We start from the raw sequence: 15,647 nt of genomic DNA, 5'->3' as shown, positions 1-15,647 counted from the left end.
AGAGCACATCAGACAATAAGCTTTGTTATTACTGATATTAATGCTACATAAGAGAGAACGATGAAAAAGGAGAACCAGTGTGGACTTACTCTGTCTCTGAGGGTCTGTGAGGGTCCTCGTCCTCTGATCCCGGCTGTTTGGGGAGGGGTAGGAGGAGGAGGAGGAGGAGGAGGAGGAGGGGAACGAGTTGCGAGGAACAGGAACAGGAGCCGTAACAGGAGCCGGAACCGAAGCCGGAGCCGTAACAGGAGCCGGAGCCGTAACAGGAGCCGGAACCAGAACTGGAGGCATCATGGCTTTCTTTGGAGCTTTTTTCTCCAGTTCTGTGGAAGACACCAAAATTATTCACGGTCATAAAAAAAATTTTTATTAAAGAAAATGTTTCAGAGATGCAAAGATAAGACTTACGTGGCAGTGCAGCAGCTGATAAATCCTCCTGCTCTTTCTTCTCCACTGTTTAAATACATAGGTGTTAGTGAGCAATAACAATGGAGAGGAAAAATATGAAGTCACACCCGCTTATGTTTTCAAGACGGACATGTCAGCAGTGAAGACAGATTGATCGGTTTTACTCACGCTCGTCATTCAGATACACATTCTCTTCTTCAGTTCGTGACGGTTCAGGAGTCGGTATTCTTGGAGCGACTGCAGAGTGAAACATGTGATTACAGTCATTATATTGATATAATACACAATAGGTGTTGACACTAAACCTAAACCCTAAGCTACAGTAGAAGAATAGACACTTGTTGTATAAGTTGTACAGCACGCTATGTTCTGTACATCAAAAGTTAGCGTGGCGACAGAGCGGCCTTATGTCAATATTCACCCGTTCACACACACACACACATTCATACACTGCTGTATGCGTGGTGCCACTTCATTTGGCTCTTTTATACATGCTCACACAGGAGCAATTTGGGGTTTGTCAAAGAACATTTTGACATGCAGCCAGGAATTTAACCGTGCTAATTAGCGTTAGCATTAGCTAGTTAGCATGCTGACACACTCAACCACGGTGGTATTAAGACACATTAAAACATTCCACCTGCTAAATGTCAATATATGTTAATGTTGTCATTGTCACAGAGCCGCTAGCATGGCTGTGGACCAGTTGTTCCTCACTAGATTAGTGGTTCTCATTCAATAATGTCTCCCCAACCGGGGAAAAACGTTTTGGGTAAAAAAAAAAATGGGGGGTTTGTTGTGGGCACTGTCAGTTTAAGTCAGTTAGCAAAAAACAATTTAATTGACATTAAATTACGATAACAGTTTTGAATTGAACTTGTTATCGTATTACTTTAGGATTTATACGTGACGTAACCCCTGCAGTTCTCCAAAGAATCCACCAGTGATGCTATCGCCCAAATTTGAGAAACACTGCACTAGATGACATAATCCCTTAAAATAAGCCAAAAGAAATCCACTCTGTTTCAACTAGTTACACCCAGAACACAAATGCAACTTGAAGAATGGGTCAAGCCGTTTTAAGGGGTCACAAAGGTCGGGAACCACTGCTGAGGACTCTTAAGTATTGTTAATATTTACTTGAGTTACAAAGTCTAAAGCGTAGAGGAATTTCTAGCTGCTGCACAAAGGCTGTAAAACAACAACTCGTGAGTGATTGGTGGGCGTGGGCAACACAATGCTATCAGACCTGCTCCGCAGAACATCAGTCTTATCTCTTATAAGAGCATTAACCATTTACGATTTTCCAGAAAGTACTAATGTAGTAGGTTTGAAATATAAACACCTTATATGTACTAGTTATAATTGCTGTGCAATTACGTAACGTGTTTGAGTAACTCCAAGATTAGTTGCTCAGGTGGAACGTTCCAGCTGCGTCAAATGGCCACAGCAAACAGGCGTGGCCGACGGTGCAAAACACTTTAGTGGCCGTTCGTGTTCGTGTGCTTTTGTATTAAAAAAGGACACGGTACCTTTTTTGGGGGGTCTACTTGGGGGGGCGATTCTCGTCGTGGCCTCCTGAACGTTCCTCTCTCCGTTTTCAAAATCTCTCCGAATAAACGCTGTGGAGAAAGAAAGAAAAAGCCAGAACTTTAATTAGTCGTGTGTGTGTGTGTGTACTTTTTGGGTCAATGTATGTAAGAGAATAATTGCACTTAATTAAGCTTAAAAGGGTGACCTTACATTCAAAGTGAGGGAGCAAAAGGAAAGCAAAAAGTGAATGAAAGAGTAAAGTGAGATGTTTTTTGGTACATACAGATGTTTCTCGCATAGGCTTGCTCAGTGATGAGAGGAGTCAGAAATCCGTCAGTTTTTTCCACTAAATAAGAGATGACATCGTGTAGTGTGGGACACAGGACCTGCACGGACAACAACTGTACTTTAACATCTCGGGAACAATAAAATACATGCAGGGTCATGAAATAGGTCATGAAATAGGACATGAAATAGGACATGAAATAGGACATGTACGACGAGACTTGACATTTAGTTTAATTGCTAGTCATTGTGTCATTAATATAATAAGAAGGAATCTGGAACTAGGTCAGCTGTGTGGACAAAATACCTCTCACACACGCACACACACACACACACACACACACACACACACACAGTTTAATATAATTATCAGAGGTGACTCAAGCCACTGGCTGCTAAATAAAATGTGCATCCAACACGTCCACAAGCCACAAGCACAGAAGAAATTCACTTCAACCTCTGAGCTGAACTCCAGCTATGAAGTGCAACTGGTTCTCTCACACATGCTGTTGTCCGTGTCACAAGTTGCGTGCAGGAAGCATCTTATTTCCAAAAGTATAGATAACACAGCTGATTATATCAGCCAGGAAAAAGGCAGTTTCAGTTTTCTTGTCTACGGTATTATCCAAGGACAACAAAGGATTCCTTGTTCCAGTACAAAGTACATGAGCGAGTTTTTTAAATACTCACAGGATTGTCCACATCAAGGAGGAAGCCCTTGTTGTGTTTAGGAGTCACAAGGTAGTGTCTAAATAGAGAGCTGATGGAGAAAGAGAGAGGGAGTCAATTAAAACACAAATGAGATAAAACAGACGACGAAATGCAAGAACAACATGTGTGTAAAGATGAGTCAGATTCAGTGTCATTATACCATTAACATTCTCCGTTTTTGAATGTACGCCTATGTAATAGATCTATGTGGGAGTGTATGTGTGTTTGTGTGTGTGTGTGTACCCTTCAAGGTCCTGTCTGGTGGTGATAGCGAAGGAGTTTCCACTACTCCCGGGTCTCATCAGCAGGTTTCCTCTCTTGGTCTCTCTCTCCAGCAGCAGCTCGGCCTCCAGGCGGGACACGTTGTGGAAACAGCTGCAGAGACGCAAGAAAACACAGAAGACGTTAAAGAGTGACCTCACACACAGCGTTTGTAGAGAGGAAACCGTGTGAATTAAAATCCACTAAATCTTGTAGAGTTGAGTCTCATAATGCTGCGTTTATTTTACATAAATACATGGGGTTGTAAAAGAAAAAAAAACACTAAATATGAAGATGCACATTTTCCTCTGGAATACAAAACAACAACACGTAACACAACAATATGCTACATTGTGTCCGCTTTGTATCCACAAAGACTTGAGGAAGCAAACACTGAAATACTCAAGAGCTTTGCTTCAAAATACTCCTCGCAAATATAACTTTTTTGTTTCACGGTATAGCAGCCCTTTCTATTGGACACAATAAAAAGGACAATTCTTTGGCCATTTTTACAAGTGAAAAATAATTTGGGATTTCGGATCCGCTCCAAAACCCAACGGGAACTTCCTCGGCCCACCATGTGTGTCTTTGGGCCGAAGTTTCATGAAAATTGGTGACGCAGTTCTTATGTAAACAGACAGACGAACCAAACAGATAACTCAACCTCCTTGGCAGAGGTAATAACCAAAACTTCACCCGGGCAATGAGGGTCAATACTTTCACGCCTGGTTTGTACTCACGCTGGTCTGTCCCCCTTGAGGCTGTCGGGAGCGCTGCAGCTGGTGACGGCAGATGGAGAGATGAAATTAATTCTTAATTTTTCCTTCTCCACCGTCTCTTTGAGCATGTGGATCTGGCCCGGGAGCAGGGTGAGGCAGACAGGAACTGAAAGCTGCAGAGAGACAGTTTCTGCTTTAATTTATGAATGGAGGGCCTGTTGTTACAGATCAACATCATGAGGATTGTTCTCTGTTCTCCCTGTAAAGTGAGCAGAGGGTAAAACCCCACTGACCTCGGCCACAGAGCGGATGTATCCCTTCCACAGCTCTCGGGCCTCTGCGTTAGGAGCCTGCAGACACAACGGAGGAGAGAAAAGAAAAACGGTGAAAATGAGGAACAACTCTAACAAACAAAGCGGATGGTTTTACATGTGTTCTGCATATTCCCTCACAGTGAATCTGATATTTCCATCTTTCAGCTGGAGACAGAGTCTGGCTGCATCCAAGTTACGATCCTGGCTGCTGTCATTCGTTATCGACACGAATCCCTCGAGATTCACTTTATCGACGTACTGATGAAACACACAAAGGGACATATGATTACAGAGTGTTTTTGATTTTTTTTCATGAATAATCAACCAAATCGCTGGCTTTTAATGAAGTCAAATGTCTGTGATGACTCACGTCAGTGTCTCTCTTCTCGTTGAAGAAGAACAGCGTGTTTCCACACAGGCAGGTCCACAGCTTCAGAGATGTCTGCACAAGTACACACAGAGAAAGACACACTGACTAAAAGATGCAAATAACATGTACAGATGACACTGTCCATACCAAAGAACATTAATTCAATGTGGCTTCATTTATTGTAAATAGAAAAAACTGTTTAAAAGAAATCTTTTTTTTTTACATTTCAACAAATACATGTATGTGTGTGTGTGTGTGTGTGTGTGTGTGTGTGTGTGTGTGTGTGTGTGTGTGTGTGTGTGTGTGTGTTGATACTTTCATTTTGAGAGGTCATAAAACTCTTTGAAATTTGAATTATTATTATAATTAATAAATGTTACTTATTTTTTGTATTTTAGGAGAAAGGTCATCTCTGTCGAGCAGCAACCACATATTCTGTTTTTAATTTGTTTTCATTTTTTGTGTCTTTCTATTCCATTTGGATTCCTAGTTCATGGTCACTAAACCTGTACTTTGGTTGGATCTGTATCTTTCTAGTTGGAGTGAGATATTCTGCAAATTCATAATATTTTTTTTACGGCCAGGTAAGCTTTTGGTTTCTCCCTTCCAGCCTTCTGTGTATTATTTCATTACATTGTGTTATAATTAGTTCATTACTCAGAAGTATTTGTGTTAAACCGAATGCAAATGAAAAAGAAGAAGAAGAAGAAGTGAAATGCTTAATAAGAGCTGCAGTCTGTGCAGGTGACATTCTTATTAATGAGTCAAGCAGTACAACAGAAACCAGGGTGTGATAATAATAATAAACAACGTTTGGTGTTTGTATTGGTTAGACCTGATGGGAAATCTGTATCACCGGATGGATTGGTTGTGAGGAAGTGAATGAATCAGATGTTAATCGTCACGAAAATCCGTTTCAGGTCAAAAGACGGCGAGTCAAATAACTAGAATACAAAGTACTGAACTGTAAAAGTTGGACTCTGATGTAACTGGGTGTTTCCTGAGTAAAAAACATGTATGTGCTCTCAATGAAGTCCACAGCGCTCTCTTATCAGCCCAGGGCTTGGCAGAAAAGCACACACACATGACACATGATTCACTTTTTTCCAAAACATGTTGGGCCGGATGATGTTTTAACCTTAATCTGACGGCGCAATGAGCTGAACAGCAGTCAGACCTGTTGGTCCACACAATGGGGCCTTTTCACAGCACACACTTCCACGTGCCAGAGGGAACACTTGTGTAATTTGATCGAATTAATGACGGCCCCGTTCTATTTCGTGTGTCCCGACCTTTCCAGGAAACAAGCGTGCACGAATATAACACACACCCTGCAAAGATCTGTCAAAGTGGCTGCTGTGAAAAGGCCTAAACACAGAAACCAGATGATGACCGGTGGCTCCGCCCGCAGAAAACAACCCTCAAACTGGTTTCCCCTGCTGCTGTGTGTTTACAGACCACCGCAGTGGTGTCTTAGAGGGGCTAATAAAGTATTAAGTATTACAGTTCCTATAGTTTAAGTAAAGTATAGCTCCTCCTTTGCACACAAACAAGCAGGTGACTTTGGGTGACAGGTGTTGAGAGGCTCTGACATTTAGATTGTATCAAAGTTGAAGTTTCCTGGCATCATCTGCACATTGTTGAGATGCCAGGCCTTCACCTTTGTCTCCCTCCAAAAAGGGGGGAGGATGTGTCACTTTAATACTGCAGCTGTATACATATACATATACACATACATATATACATATATATATATATATATATATATATATATATATATATATATATATATATATATATATATATATATATATATATATATATATATATATATATATATATATATATGTATATGTATATATATATATATACATATACATATATATATATATATATATATATATATGTATGTATTCCATTTTAATTAAACTGCTCACAACAAGGTCTGTGGATTATCTTGAATAACTGAGACATTATCGCCAAAACAATCTATGACAAATAGCACCACAAAATGTGTAACTTTGATAATGAGGTGAACTGTCCCTTTAATAAACATACACATCATATAGTATATAAATCACTGACATTGATACTTTTACTCCACACTATTTAATTTGACGTTTAATGGTACATCTTGATGATAATACTACAATATTGTTGAGTCAAGTACGGTTTTGAATGAGGTACTTTTGAGTATTTATTCCACCACTGCAGATGAACAAAATATACAAACATCTTAATAAAAAGAAGCTTATTTTTTACCCGGTCTGTTCCACAAACAGACAAGAGTGCGTCTCAGAGATTTCGCCCCAAACACAACTGTTGTGTAGTACACACCTTATCTTTGAACGACCTCTTCTCCAGGTAGCCCTCGTAGTAGCAGGCGGGCAGCTGGCTCCTCTGTCGCGCTGTTAGCTTCACCATCATGATGCTCGATGTCTACGACGCATAAAACAAAAGCTTACAAACAGATGCGGCCGAGACGCTGTCACGGATTTATCTTCAGCTTCTGCTGCGGCGCGGTGAAGCTCTCTTGTTTATAGGAGGGAACCTGAGCGCCCGCCTCCTCGCCGCTGATTGGCCAATGCGTGTGGAGTGGGCGGTAGTTTCCAGAATATATCCACAGGTCCAGGTAGCCTCTGACGTGTTTTGTCAAGGATGGAAATCACCTGCCTTTGGGCTAACTGACACCAATCCCCATGACCTCATATGATTTTGTTTTTGTTATTAATTGGCAAAATAAAACAAGTTCATAGGCGTAAATGATACTGATTAGGATGGAAAGGACAAGTCAACAGCACGTGCAGGTGTGTTTTCCGCAAAGTGTTTACAACCGTGTGTACTACCTTTTGGTCTGTCGACACTTTTGGCTGCATTTAAAAAAGAAGAAGTATAAAATCAAGTCATAAAAGGAAGGCTATGCTCTGGTTTTGGGTTTATAATCTACATAAATAAGCATGTCGTTGACCGAAACAGTGAGAATAACAAATAACAAATAAATGAGTGAGAGGTTTGATATCTGGGGACAGTTGTCAATCTCACCTTTTTAATGCAGTGGAAATATTTGACTGGTTTCCATGCACTGGAAACTGACCAGAAAGTGATGTTATATTTTTATGTGATAATTAATCATAATTAAATGCTCATACAGCAGCTGATGACCTTTGGCCCACTGATGCTGATTTACTTATATTTAACTTGCAAGCAGTGGTGGAAGTAGTACTGAGTTTCATTATCTTCTATACTTCACTTTATCTCAGATGGAAATATTGTTATTCTTACACTTTAGTTACTTTACACGTGTAGATTATTAATTAATAGAACATATAATTGAAAAAATAAAGTAGGTCAAATGAGCTCCACCTTTACAAACATTGACCTAAATGAATGCATAAATAATACCAATATTATATATATATATATATATATATATATATATATATATATATATATATATATATATATATATAATTTCTTTCTGAAATAGGCCATTCTGCAAATGAGTATGTTGGTACTTTAAGTATATTTTGATGCTAGTACTTTTTTTTACATTTATTCAAGTAAACTTTCAATGCAGAACTTTTACATACTTTACTTTTAAACTGTAGTATTAATACTAATAATAATAATGCATTTTATTTGTAATGCACTTTTCATTCATAAGAATCTCAGAGTGCTACTTTTACTTATAAGTACAATATCTGAGTACTTCTTCCACCATTGCTTGCAAGGAAATAGTTCATACTTATTCTTAATCTAATAGACAAATGTATATGTGGCTCCCTCTGTTGGAGGAATTGGTTCTGGTTTTATGAACTATTGATACTAAATACAAACTGCTTACCTCTTACTTTAAAACGAATGCAGTCTAATACAACAGTCCTGCAATAAATCATACTTCAGTGAAGGTTATGATGTCTCTCTTTTGTTAAAACTTTTCAAATTGTGCTGCTGTTGAACCTAATTATTGTTCATTTTTATCATTGTTATTATTATTGTCATCATCATTGTTGTTGTTGTTGCTATTATTAGCACATTAAGTCTCCGCCTCTTGTGTCCAATGCGCCCTATAATTAAACTCGGTTTCTCTGTAATGATGATTAATATGTAACATACTTCATGACGCTCCTAATTTAACTGTACCTGTGACCTGGCTCCACGCCGGTAAGTCACGTGACCGTGCTCCACGCCTGTAAGTCACGTGACGGTGCGGCGTTGACGCGACTCTCCCTCGCAACGGCTCTGCTCTCCTCATCTTGGCGCAGCGCAGGGGAGATATCATTTTCCTCCCGTCCCAACGTCTCCCCGCGATCTCGGAAAGCTGCTCACGCATCAGAACGATGGGGAACAGAGACGACGAGTACGATTTCTTGTTCAAAGGTGAGCGGAACTGAAACCGCCGGGCAGACCGTCTGTTTCCGTCCGTTTGGTCCGTATTAACGTCCGTTGGGTGGTGGAAGCTAACGTGAGCTAGCTTACACCACTCAGTGCCCGTCGCTTCTAGCTGAACCTCACGTTTCACTCGTTTGGCTTCACGTGTGTCGTCGGGTTTTTATCTGTGTCAGTGTGCGACGCAAATAATATGTTTGGCTTTTTAGGGTTGTTTTAATACAGAAAGCCTCCCGTTAGACCCCCGCTAGCTGACGTCACTGCTAGCTGCTCTGACGGGCGGAGCAGCTAGCAGTGCTTTGTCGTCATCGAGGAGGATAACATGTCCTCACCTTTACCTTTAGGGCCACACTTAAAGCACCAAGAGTTCCCTTTTGAGGAGAGGAAACACGCTCCAAATCTGTGTGTGTGTGTGTGTGTGTGTGTGTGTGTGTGTGTGTGTGTGTGTGTGTGTGTGTGTGTGTCCCTAACACCTTTGCTTGAAGGTTAAGAGCATATTTCCACACCTTTTTTTTATTTATACAATGTGACCTGGCTGAGTTACACCTTGGAGGTTAATTTCCTGATAACATGTGTTGACTTCCCTTTTTTCTTTCTCTGAATGTACAAAGTCAATTAACATAGAACACGTCATGCATACATCTAAGAAATTGTATTAGAAGCTATGGCATGTTTATAAAAAAAAAAAGCACCAAAAAATATAATCTTACAAAAACTGCATACGAACTAAATAGAAAAGTGCACTCACGACCACTGCTGTATTGTGTGACTGAATGAATAGCAGAGCACAGCATCCAAGATATAATCAAGTAGTTATTGAGGGGTCAGCAGGCGGCTACTGGCAGTATAACACGGGTCGTAAAAGAAGTTTTGATAAAGTACGAGTCACCGCAACCACGAGAGGTCCTTGGGGCGAGCATCCATAACTGTCAACCCCGAAATATTATGTAGTTTGCTGCCGCAGAATATGAGATTAGCTGTGGACGGACACAGAGGTGCACACACACACACACACACACACACACACACACACACATACACATACACATACACACATACACACTCATGAGACTGATTGCATGATTCTTTATGGTTTTCGGATGTTGCTATCTTAACCGAAGTGGCATTTTCCTGGATGAGGACCGGCTTGTTGTTGTGTTGAAGCTCTCCTCCGCAACATAAATCACATGACAGCGCTTAACTGAGTTATGTGTTAGAAGAACCTGCTCTGACTGATTCACAAGCTTCAGTTACATTAACGTCTTGCAGTTAACTGGAGAGCGAGTGGTTTGTAATTGTACGCCAAATCATCGGCTGAAGTCTTATTAACTAGAGTTAATGCTGAAGGAGTTTACTTTATCACATCTGTCTGGTACGTATAGTATTAGTATAGTACAGTCGTAGCTGGAAATATCTACTGATGACTCAGGAACAAAAAGACGGGGACAGAGGCCTCGAGAAACTGTTGGGTCAGATTTCCCAAAGAGCCGTTTTTTTGTTCTTCCTGCATGACTGTCGGGGTCAAAGTCTGGAAAGGTTTTCTCCACAGAAAAGGGAAAGCAGTAAAACAAGTCAGCACTTTCTCTTCGCCTGAACGTGGCTGAAAGATAACCAGACTGTACATCCTTCTAATGACGGCTGTTGACTGTCCTCATCGGTAATGTCTGTAATTATCCTTTGGCACTTTAGTCCGTTAGTGTGCTTTGTCATTTATTAATAAAGGTTTATGAATTGAGGTTAAACTGAGCGGAATAAAATGTGGTCAAACCTGATCGACGGATCACTGTGAGAACTCTGAAGTCCCAAACACACTGTTAGAGTCTCATGGCTAAAGCTGTTTATTTTATTTTACTGCAACCTGTTTGGAGCGAGAAAAAATAATAAAAAGCTGAGGATCTTTTGCCAGAGGAGGATATTTAATTGAATCAATAAATGATTAACTAATAACCATAATGGCACAGTGGCTGGTCACATCCACCATCAAGTTTCTAACTTGATGGCAGACCAAAATAAGCCACTGTTGTTGTTGTTGTTGTTGTGTGCTCTCTGCAGGACGGTGTCAACCAAAGATTGTTTGTGAGGCAAGAGAAGCTTCACGCTGTAACATCGCTGTACAAACTGTGTTTTTGTCGTCCCAAAAACTCCAACCGAGTCACATTATGTAGTAAAGCTTTAGTCTCTGTCATATCAATAGTTTAATCTAATTAATTTTATAGTTTTGAATCAGGATTTTCAGAGTTTAGGTCAAGTTTAGAGATAAAGGGGTATCTGGGATGTATACAAATATTGCCTGCAATAGCTAGTTTGCTGGTGTTGGCATTTTAAATCTGTTTATTCATCACTCCGGATGAGGTGGGTCAGTTGTGGAGCCCTGATGGGAGTTTACATTCGTCTTGTTTTGTTGCCAGTCGTACTCATCGGAGACTCCGGAGTGGGGAAGAGTAACCTGCTGTCGCGTTTCACGAGGAATGAGTTCAACCTGGAGAGCAAGAGCACCATCGGGGTGGAGTTTGCCACCCGCAGCATCCAGGTGGACGGCAAGACGATAAAGGCTCAGATTTGGGACACGGCTGGACAGGAACGCTACAGAGCGATCACCTCAGCGTGAGTGTTTTCTCTCTCTGTGTAGGCGAGTGTGTGTTGGCGGTATAGTCGCTGCATCCATCTGGTTCATTCTCTCTCCAGGTATTACCGGGGGGCCGTTGGAGCGCTCCTGGTTTACGACATCGCCAAGCACCTGACGTACGAGAACATCGAGCGCTGGCTGAAGGAGCTGAGGGACCACGCCGACAACAACATCGTCATCATGCAGGTCGGAAACAAGAGCGACCTCCGCCACCTCAGGGCCGTGCCCACCGACGAGGCTCGAGCCTTCGCAGGTAAAACACCGAGCGCCGCGGAGAGGAAACGAGCCGGTCGGTAGAATACTTTAACGTTTATCTTTCTTCTCTCCTCCCACATTTAGAAAAGAACAGCATCTCATTTATTGAGACGTCAGCGCTGGACTCCACAAATGTAGAAGAGGCATTCAAGAACATTTTAACAGGTAGGAAAAGCAAGACTCGGTGCTGTAGCTCATGTGATGTACTCTGAATGAATAGAAAAAGATCTCCGAAGCCTCTGAAATAGATTGTCAACACTTATAACAAGGATTCATCTGACATTTGAATTGCAGTAAAAAAATTAAAACTGCAAAAATGTCACTTTCTGAAAAATCGAATATGTAAGCCAGTGGTTCTCAACTTTTTTTCAGTGATGTACCCCATGTGAAAAATGTTTTTACAGCCATGTACCCCCTCACCAGTGCAAAGCATTTTGGGTTGAAAAAAAGATGTAATACACAGCGCTGTGCCATCAGTGTCTGATTTAATATAGAATATATATATATATATATATATATATATATATAAAAATCTGTTTATTAACTAACACTTTTATTTGTTTTTAGAGGATTTTTGAATGGATGCTAATTTTAAATATATAATTTTTCCATTTTGCGTACCACTGATCTGTACAGTTTTAATGTTCCTCCAACTAAGCATGTGCACACCAGTGCCACAGCTCATACAGATGGAACTATACAAAAAGGAGCTTAAAGACATCCAGAGCATCACTCTGTGTTTCATGATTTCTCCTCTGCAGAGATCTACCGCATCGTGTCTCAGAAGCAGATCGCGGACCGATCCGCTCACGACGAGTCCCCGGGCAACAACGTGGTGGACATAAGCGTCCCGCCGACCACCGACGGCCGGACGGGCAACAAGCTGCAGTGCTGCCAGACCGGCCTGTGACGCTCCACCTCCCGCTTCCCACATCCGCCACGACATCACCTCACCTGTGCACTTTTTTTGTTTGTTTCCCGTCGCTCCGCTCACGGCCAACTCCCGTTTTCACTCTTCTTTTTTCCGGTTTCTTTCTACGTAGAATTCTGTTTCATATAGAACTTTTGAACTCACTCGTGCTCTTCTTCTTCTTCGCTTTTTTTTTGCCATTAACACTTCGAGAAGCCTTTATGTCACTCAGTCCACGGAGTCAATGTGAAGGTTCCTGCAATGCAGGAACAGGGCAGCAGCAACCGCTGCTGTCTCGATGGAGCCTGTGAAGTTGTAAGATGAACTGAAACTCTGCTTTTGGGAGGTTTTTGAAGAAAACATTTCAACGGCTGCCACTAGATGGCGCTGTGTAAATAAACTACAGGCAGTTACTCCGACCTGGCTGTGCAGTATTATGCGTTTTACAGCGTGGTTCCTCCAACTTTGTTCTGTCATCAGATAAGTTATCATGCCAAAAATGTCGTCATCATGTATTTATTGAAGAATATTTGGCTTAAGCTGTCATTGTTTTACTTTAAATTTGAAAAACTGTATAAATTTCCAATAAAACTCTTGACAAAAGTAAACTGTTGATTGGATTTTCTTACTAAAAAATGGTTTTCTTTAATATTTTTTAAGAAAATAAATGGCTATTTATTTGGCGGCTGTAGTGAGTCGTACATTTTAAATCAAGGTTTTACCTGACCTCAGTTGTAAAAAAAAAATCATGAAAAAATAACACGAAATAAGTTACCGTATAGTATTGCATAAAATTATATAAAAGTCATAGTAAAGTATATCATGAAGAAATGAGTCATTGCATGTCCAAAAATGTCATGAAAAGATTTATAGTATGTCAAATTGTGAGAAATTACCTCGCATAATGTCCAAAAATGTAATGAAAAAAAAGTCATAGTATGTTTAAAACATGTTAAAAAGTCAGTGTAGGGAGAGAAATATCCCGAAAACGTCATAGTATAATGTTAAGTCAAAGAATAGTATGTTGTAAATTGTAATTGTATAGTATATCTGGAAAAAAAAATCAAAAAGTAAAAGTATAGCTTAATGAAAAAAGTCATAGGATACTATGTCAAACTATTGTGGAATACAAAAGTATTTTTGTTCCTTCCTGGAGAGCAGAGAGTGACTGTTTGTTCATCAGCACATGGAATATTTTCAGTGTTTTTGTAAATAAGCTGCTTATGTTTCCCCAAATGCAGTAGACGGGACACGAGTCTCCACAGGAGCAAAACTGCAGCGTTTGTTTTCCTTCAGGATTAAAGGAGACGTGCATACAGCATACAGCTGTGGTCCAAAACAGACTTATAGTGATGACGTCTCATCCTTCTGAGAACTTAGAGGAGGATTTAAACGGCCGGATCGGAGCATCGATACTGTAACGGTGGAGCTAGAACACTCCCACCTTCATCTTTGTTTCATTTCCCCTCAGCCGCTCCGACTGGACCGGCAAAAGAATAAAATAGTTCAGAGCAGAGAACAAACATTGGGATCCTCGCTCCTACAATCTTGTAGAAAAGACCCTTGGGAATTATCAACAACACAAAAAAAATCACCTGAATTCATGTCCATCCATAATTTATCATCACGTTTTATTTGCTTTGCAAACAATTGTTGGCTGATTGCAGGTCCCAGGATTTTGGTGAAGACATTGTTCTTTTTTTAATTTTTTTTCCACAGCACACACCATAAACATTGTAGTATTTAAATATTGTAAATACTTAAGAATTGCAACATAAATTACAAATAATACATATCAACATACCCACCCTCCCTCCCAAAGAAAAAAAGACATGTAGAAAGATTACAAAACATGTTAAGACAACGTAACACAACAGTGGTAACATTTACAGAGAAAGCAACGGTTTTAAATCCCTTTCTGGATTTGAACTGGGGTAACTATATATATATATATATATATATATATATATATATATATAAAAGTAAGTATTACATTCTGGTTAAATTGTAATACCACTTAAAAACTCTTTGGGGATATGATGCTCTGCAGGGAGCCACAGAAGTGTTGCATACTTTTGCTATAAAACGACCAGACGTCTCCTGCATTGACCTACAAATTCAGTTGTTTGTTGAAAAAGTGCTCCTCCGCTCCCTCAGGGCCGCAACAGATCCCAACAATACTTGCTGTAAAGCCTCGTTCATGACAAACAGTAAACACACGGATGATCAAATGACTCATAAGCTTGTAACCCCCCCACCCTCAGGATGCATCACAGGGTATAATCCGTTGTTCTGAGATCAGTTAAAAACACAAACAAACGATTAAAACTGGGGCAGTGCGTGGCCCCGCCCCCAGGAGATGAACGTACCGACGTGTTGACTAAAGGCCGTAACTCGTATGGGAATGCCCCACTGTCACCAGTCAAACAGGTGGACTAAAAGATGGCGGCTCAACACGACACTATGGTGTCCATTTCCCTGTCGTCCTCTGGAGACAGAGGAGCCACTAACCTGCTGTCTTTACCATCAGTTACAGAACATTAATAAGAGCGCAGGAGGAAAAATGCCATTTTGCATTGACGCCCTCTGACACAGCAGTTAAATTAAATATCGTTTGGTCAAGCCTGATTGTTATAAAGCAGTATTTTTGTTAAATAAAAAGCATTAATAACGCAATTATGCATAAAATGTACTGCGTGCGTTTACAAAAATGGATCCACGGCTTTACTCTGCATCGAGAGAAAGTTAACGCACACAGGACGAACAAACCATGAGTAGCATGTTAATCAACATTAAATCGTTAATCAAAAGTACGATCACTCACGAACAAAAAACATAAACGTTCTTCCGCTGAAGAAGGAAAATC

The 15,647-nt window shown here is 40.5% G+C and overlaps 2 protein-coding genes across 2 annotated transcripts; one reads left to right on the top strand and one right to left on the bottom strand.

The window, feature by feature from the left end:
- Positions 1 to 219: 219 nt before the first annotated feature.
- Positions 220 to 7,028, bottom strand: LOC306738900 (signal-transducing adaptor protein 1-like; the record flags this gene model as incomplete). Its single annotated transcript, XM_079220828.1, has 12 exons — positions 220 to 323; positions 409 to 453; positions 577 to 645; positions 1,941 to 2,030; positions 2,225 to 2,327; positions 2,917 to 2,986; positions 3,181 to 3,312; positions 3,939 to 4,090; positions 4,211 to 4,267; positions 4,370 to 4,489; positions 4,602 to 4,673; positions 6,939 to 7,028. Coding segments are annotated over 12 exons (1,104 nt in total), but the record flags the coding sequence as incomplete, so codon positions are not given.
- A 1,835-nt stretch (positions 7,029 to 8,863) lies between these two features.
- On the top strand, positions 8,864 to 13,454 carry LOC306739049 (ras-related protein Rab-11B-like). Its single transcript, XM_079220992.1, has 5 exons — positions 8,864 to 8,981; positions 11,399 to 11,594; positions 11,676 to 11,869; positions 11,956 to 12,036; positions 12,633 to 13,454. The coding sequence occupies exons 1-5, from the start codon at positions 8,942 to 8,944 to the stop codon at positions 12,779 to 12,781; spliced, it is 660 nt and encodes a 219-aa protein (XP_079077118.1). The 5' UTR covers positions 8,864 to 8,941; the 3' UTR covers positions 12,782 to 13,454.
- Positions 13,455 to 15,647: the final 2,193 nt, after the last annotated feature.

This window comes from Taurulus bubalis (assembly GCF_910589615.1).
Source record: "Taurulus bubalis genome assembly, chromosome: 7".
Taxonomy (NCBI): Eukaryota; Metazoa; Chordata; class Actinopteri; order Perciformes; family Cottidae; genus Taurulus; species Taurulus bubalis.
Note: the sequence above shows the minus strand (reverse complement) of the source record. Positions and strands in the feature narration are given on the sequence as shown.

Bases quoted from the DNA above. Each gene is read 5' to 3' on its own strand.
- LOC306739049 (XM_079220992.1), top strand. From the start codon at position 8,942: ATGGGGAACAGAGACGACGAGTACGATTTCTTGTTCAAAG. The intron at 11,870-11,955 runs GTAAAACACCGA...TCCCACATTTAG, and splicing joins CGAGGCTCGAGCCTTCGCAG to AAAAGAACAGCATCTCATTT. The intron at 12,037-12,632 runs GTAGGAAAAGCA...TCTCCTCTGCAG, and splicing joins ATTCAAGAACATTTTAACAG to AGATCTACCGCATCGTGTCT.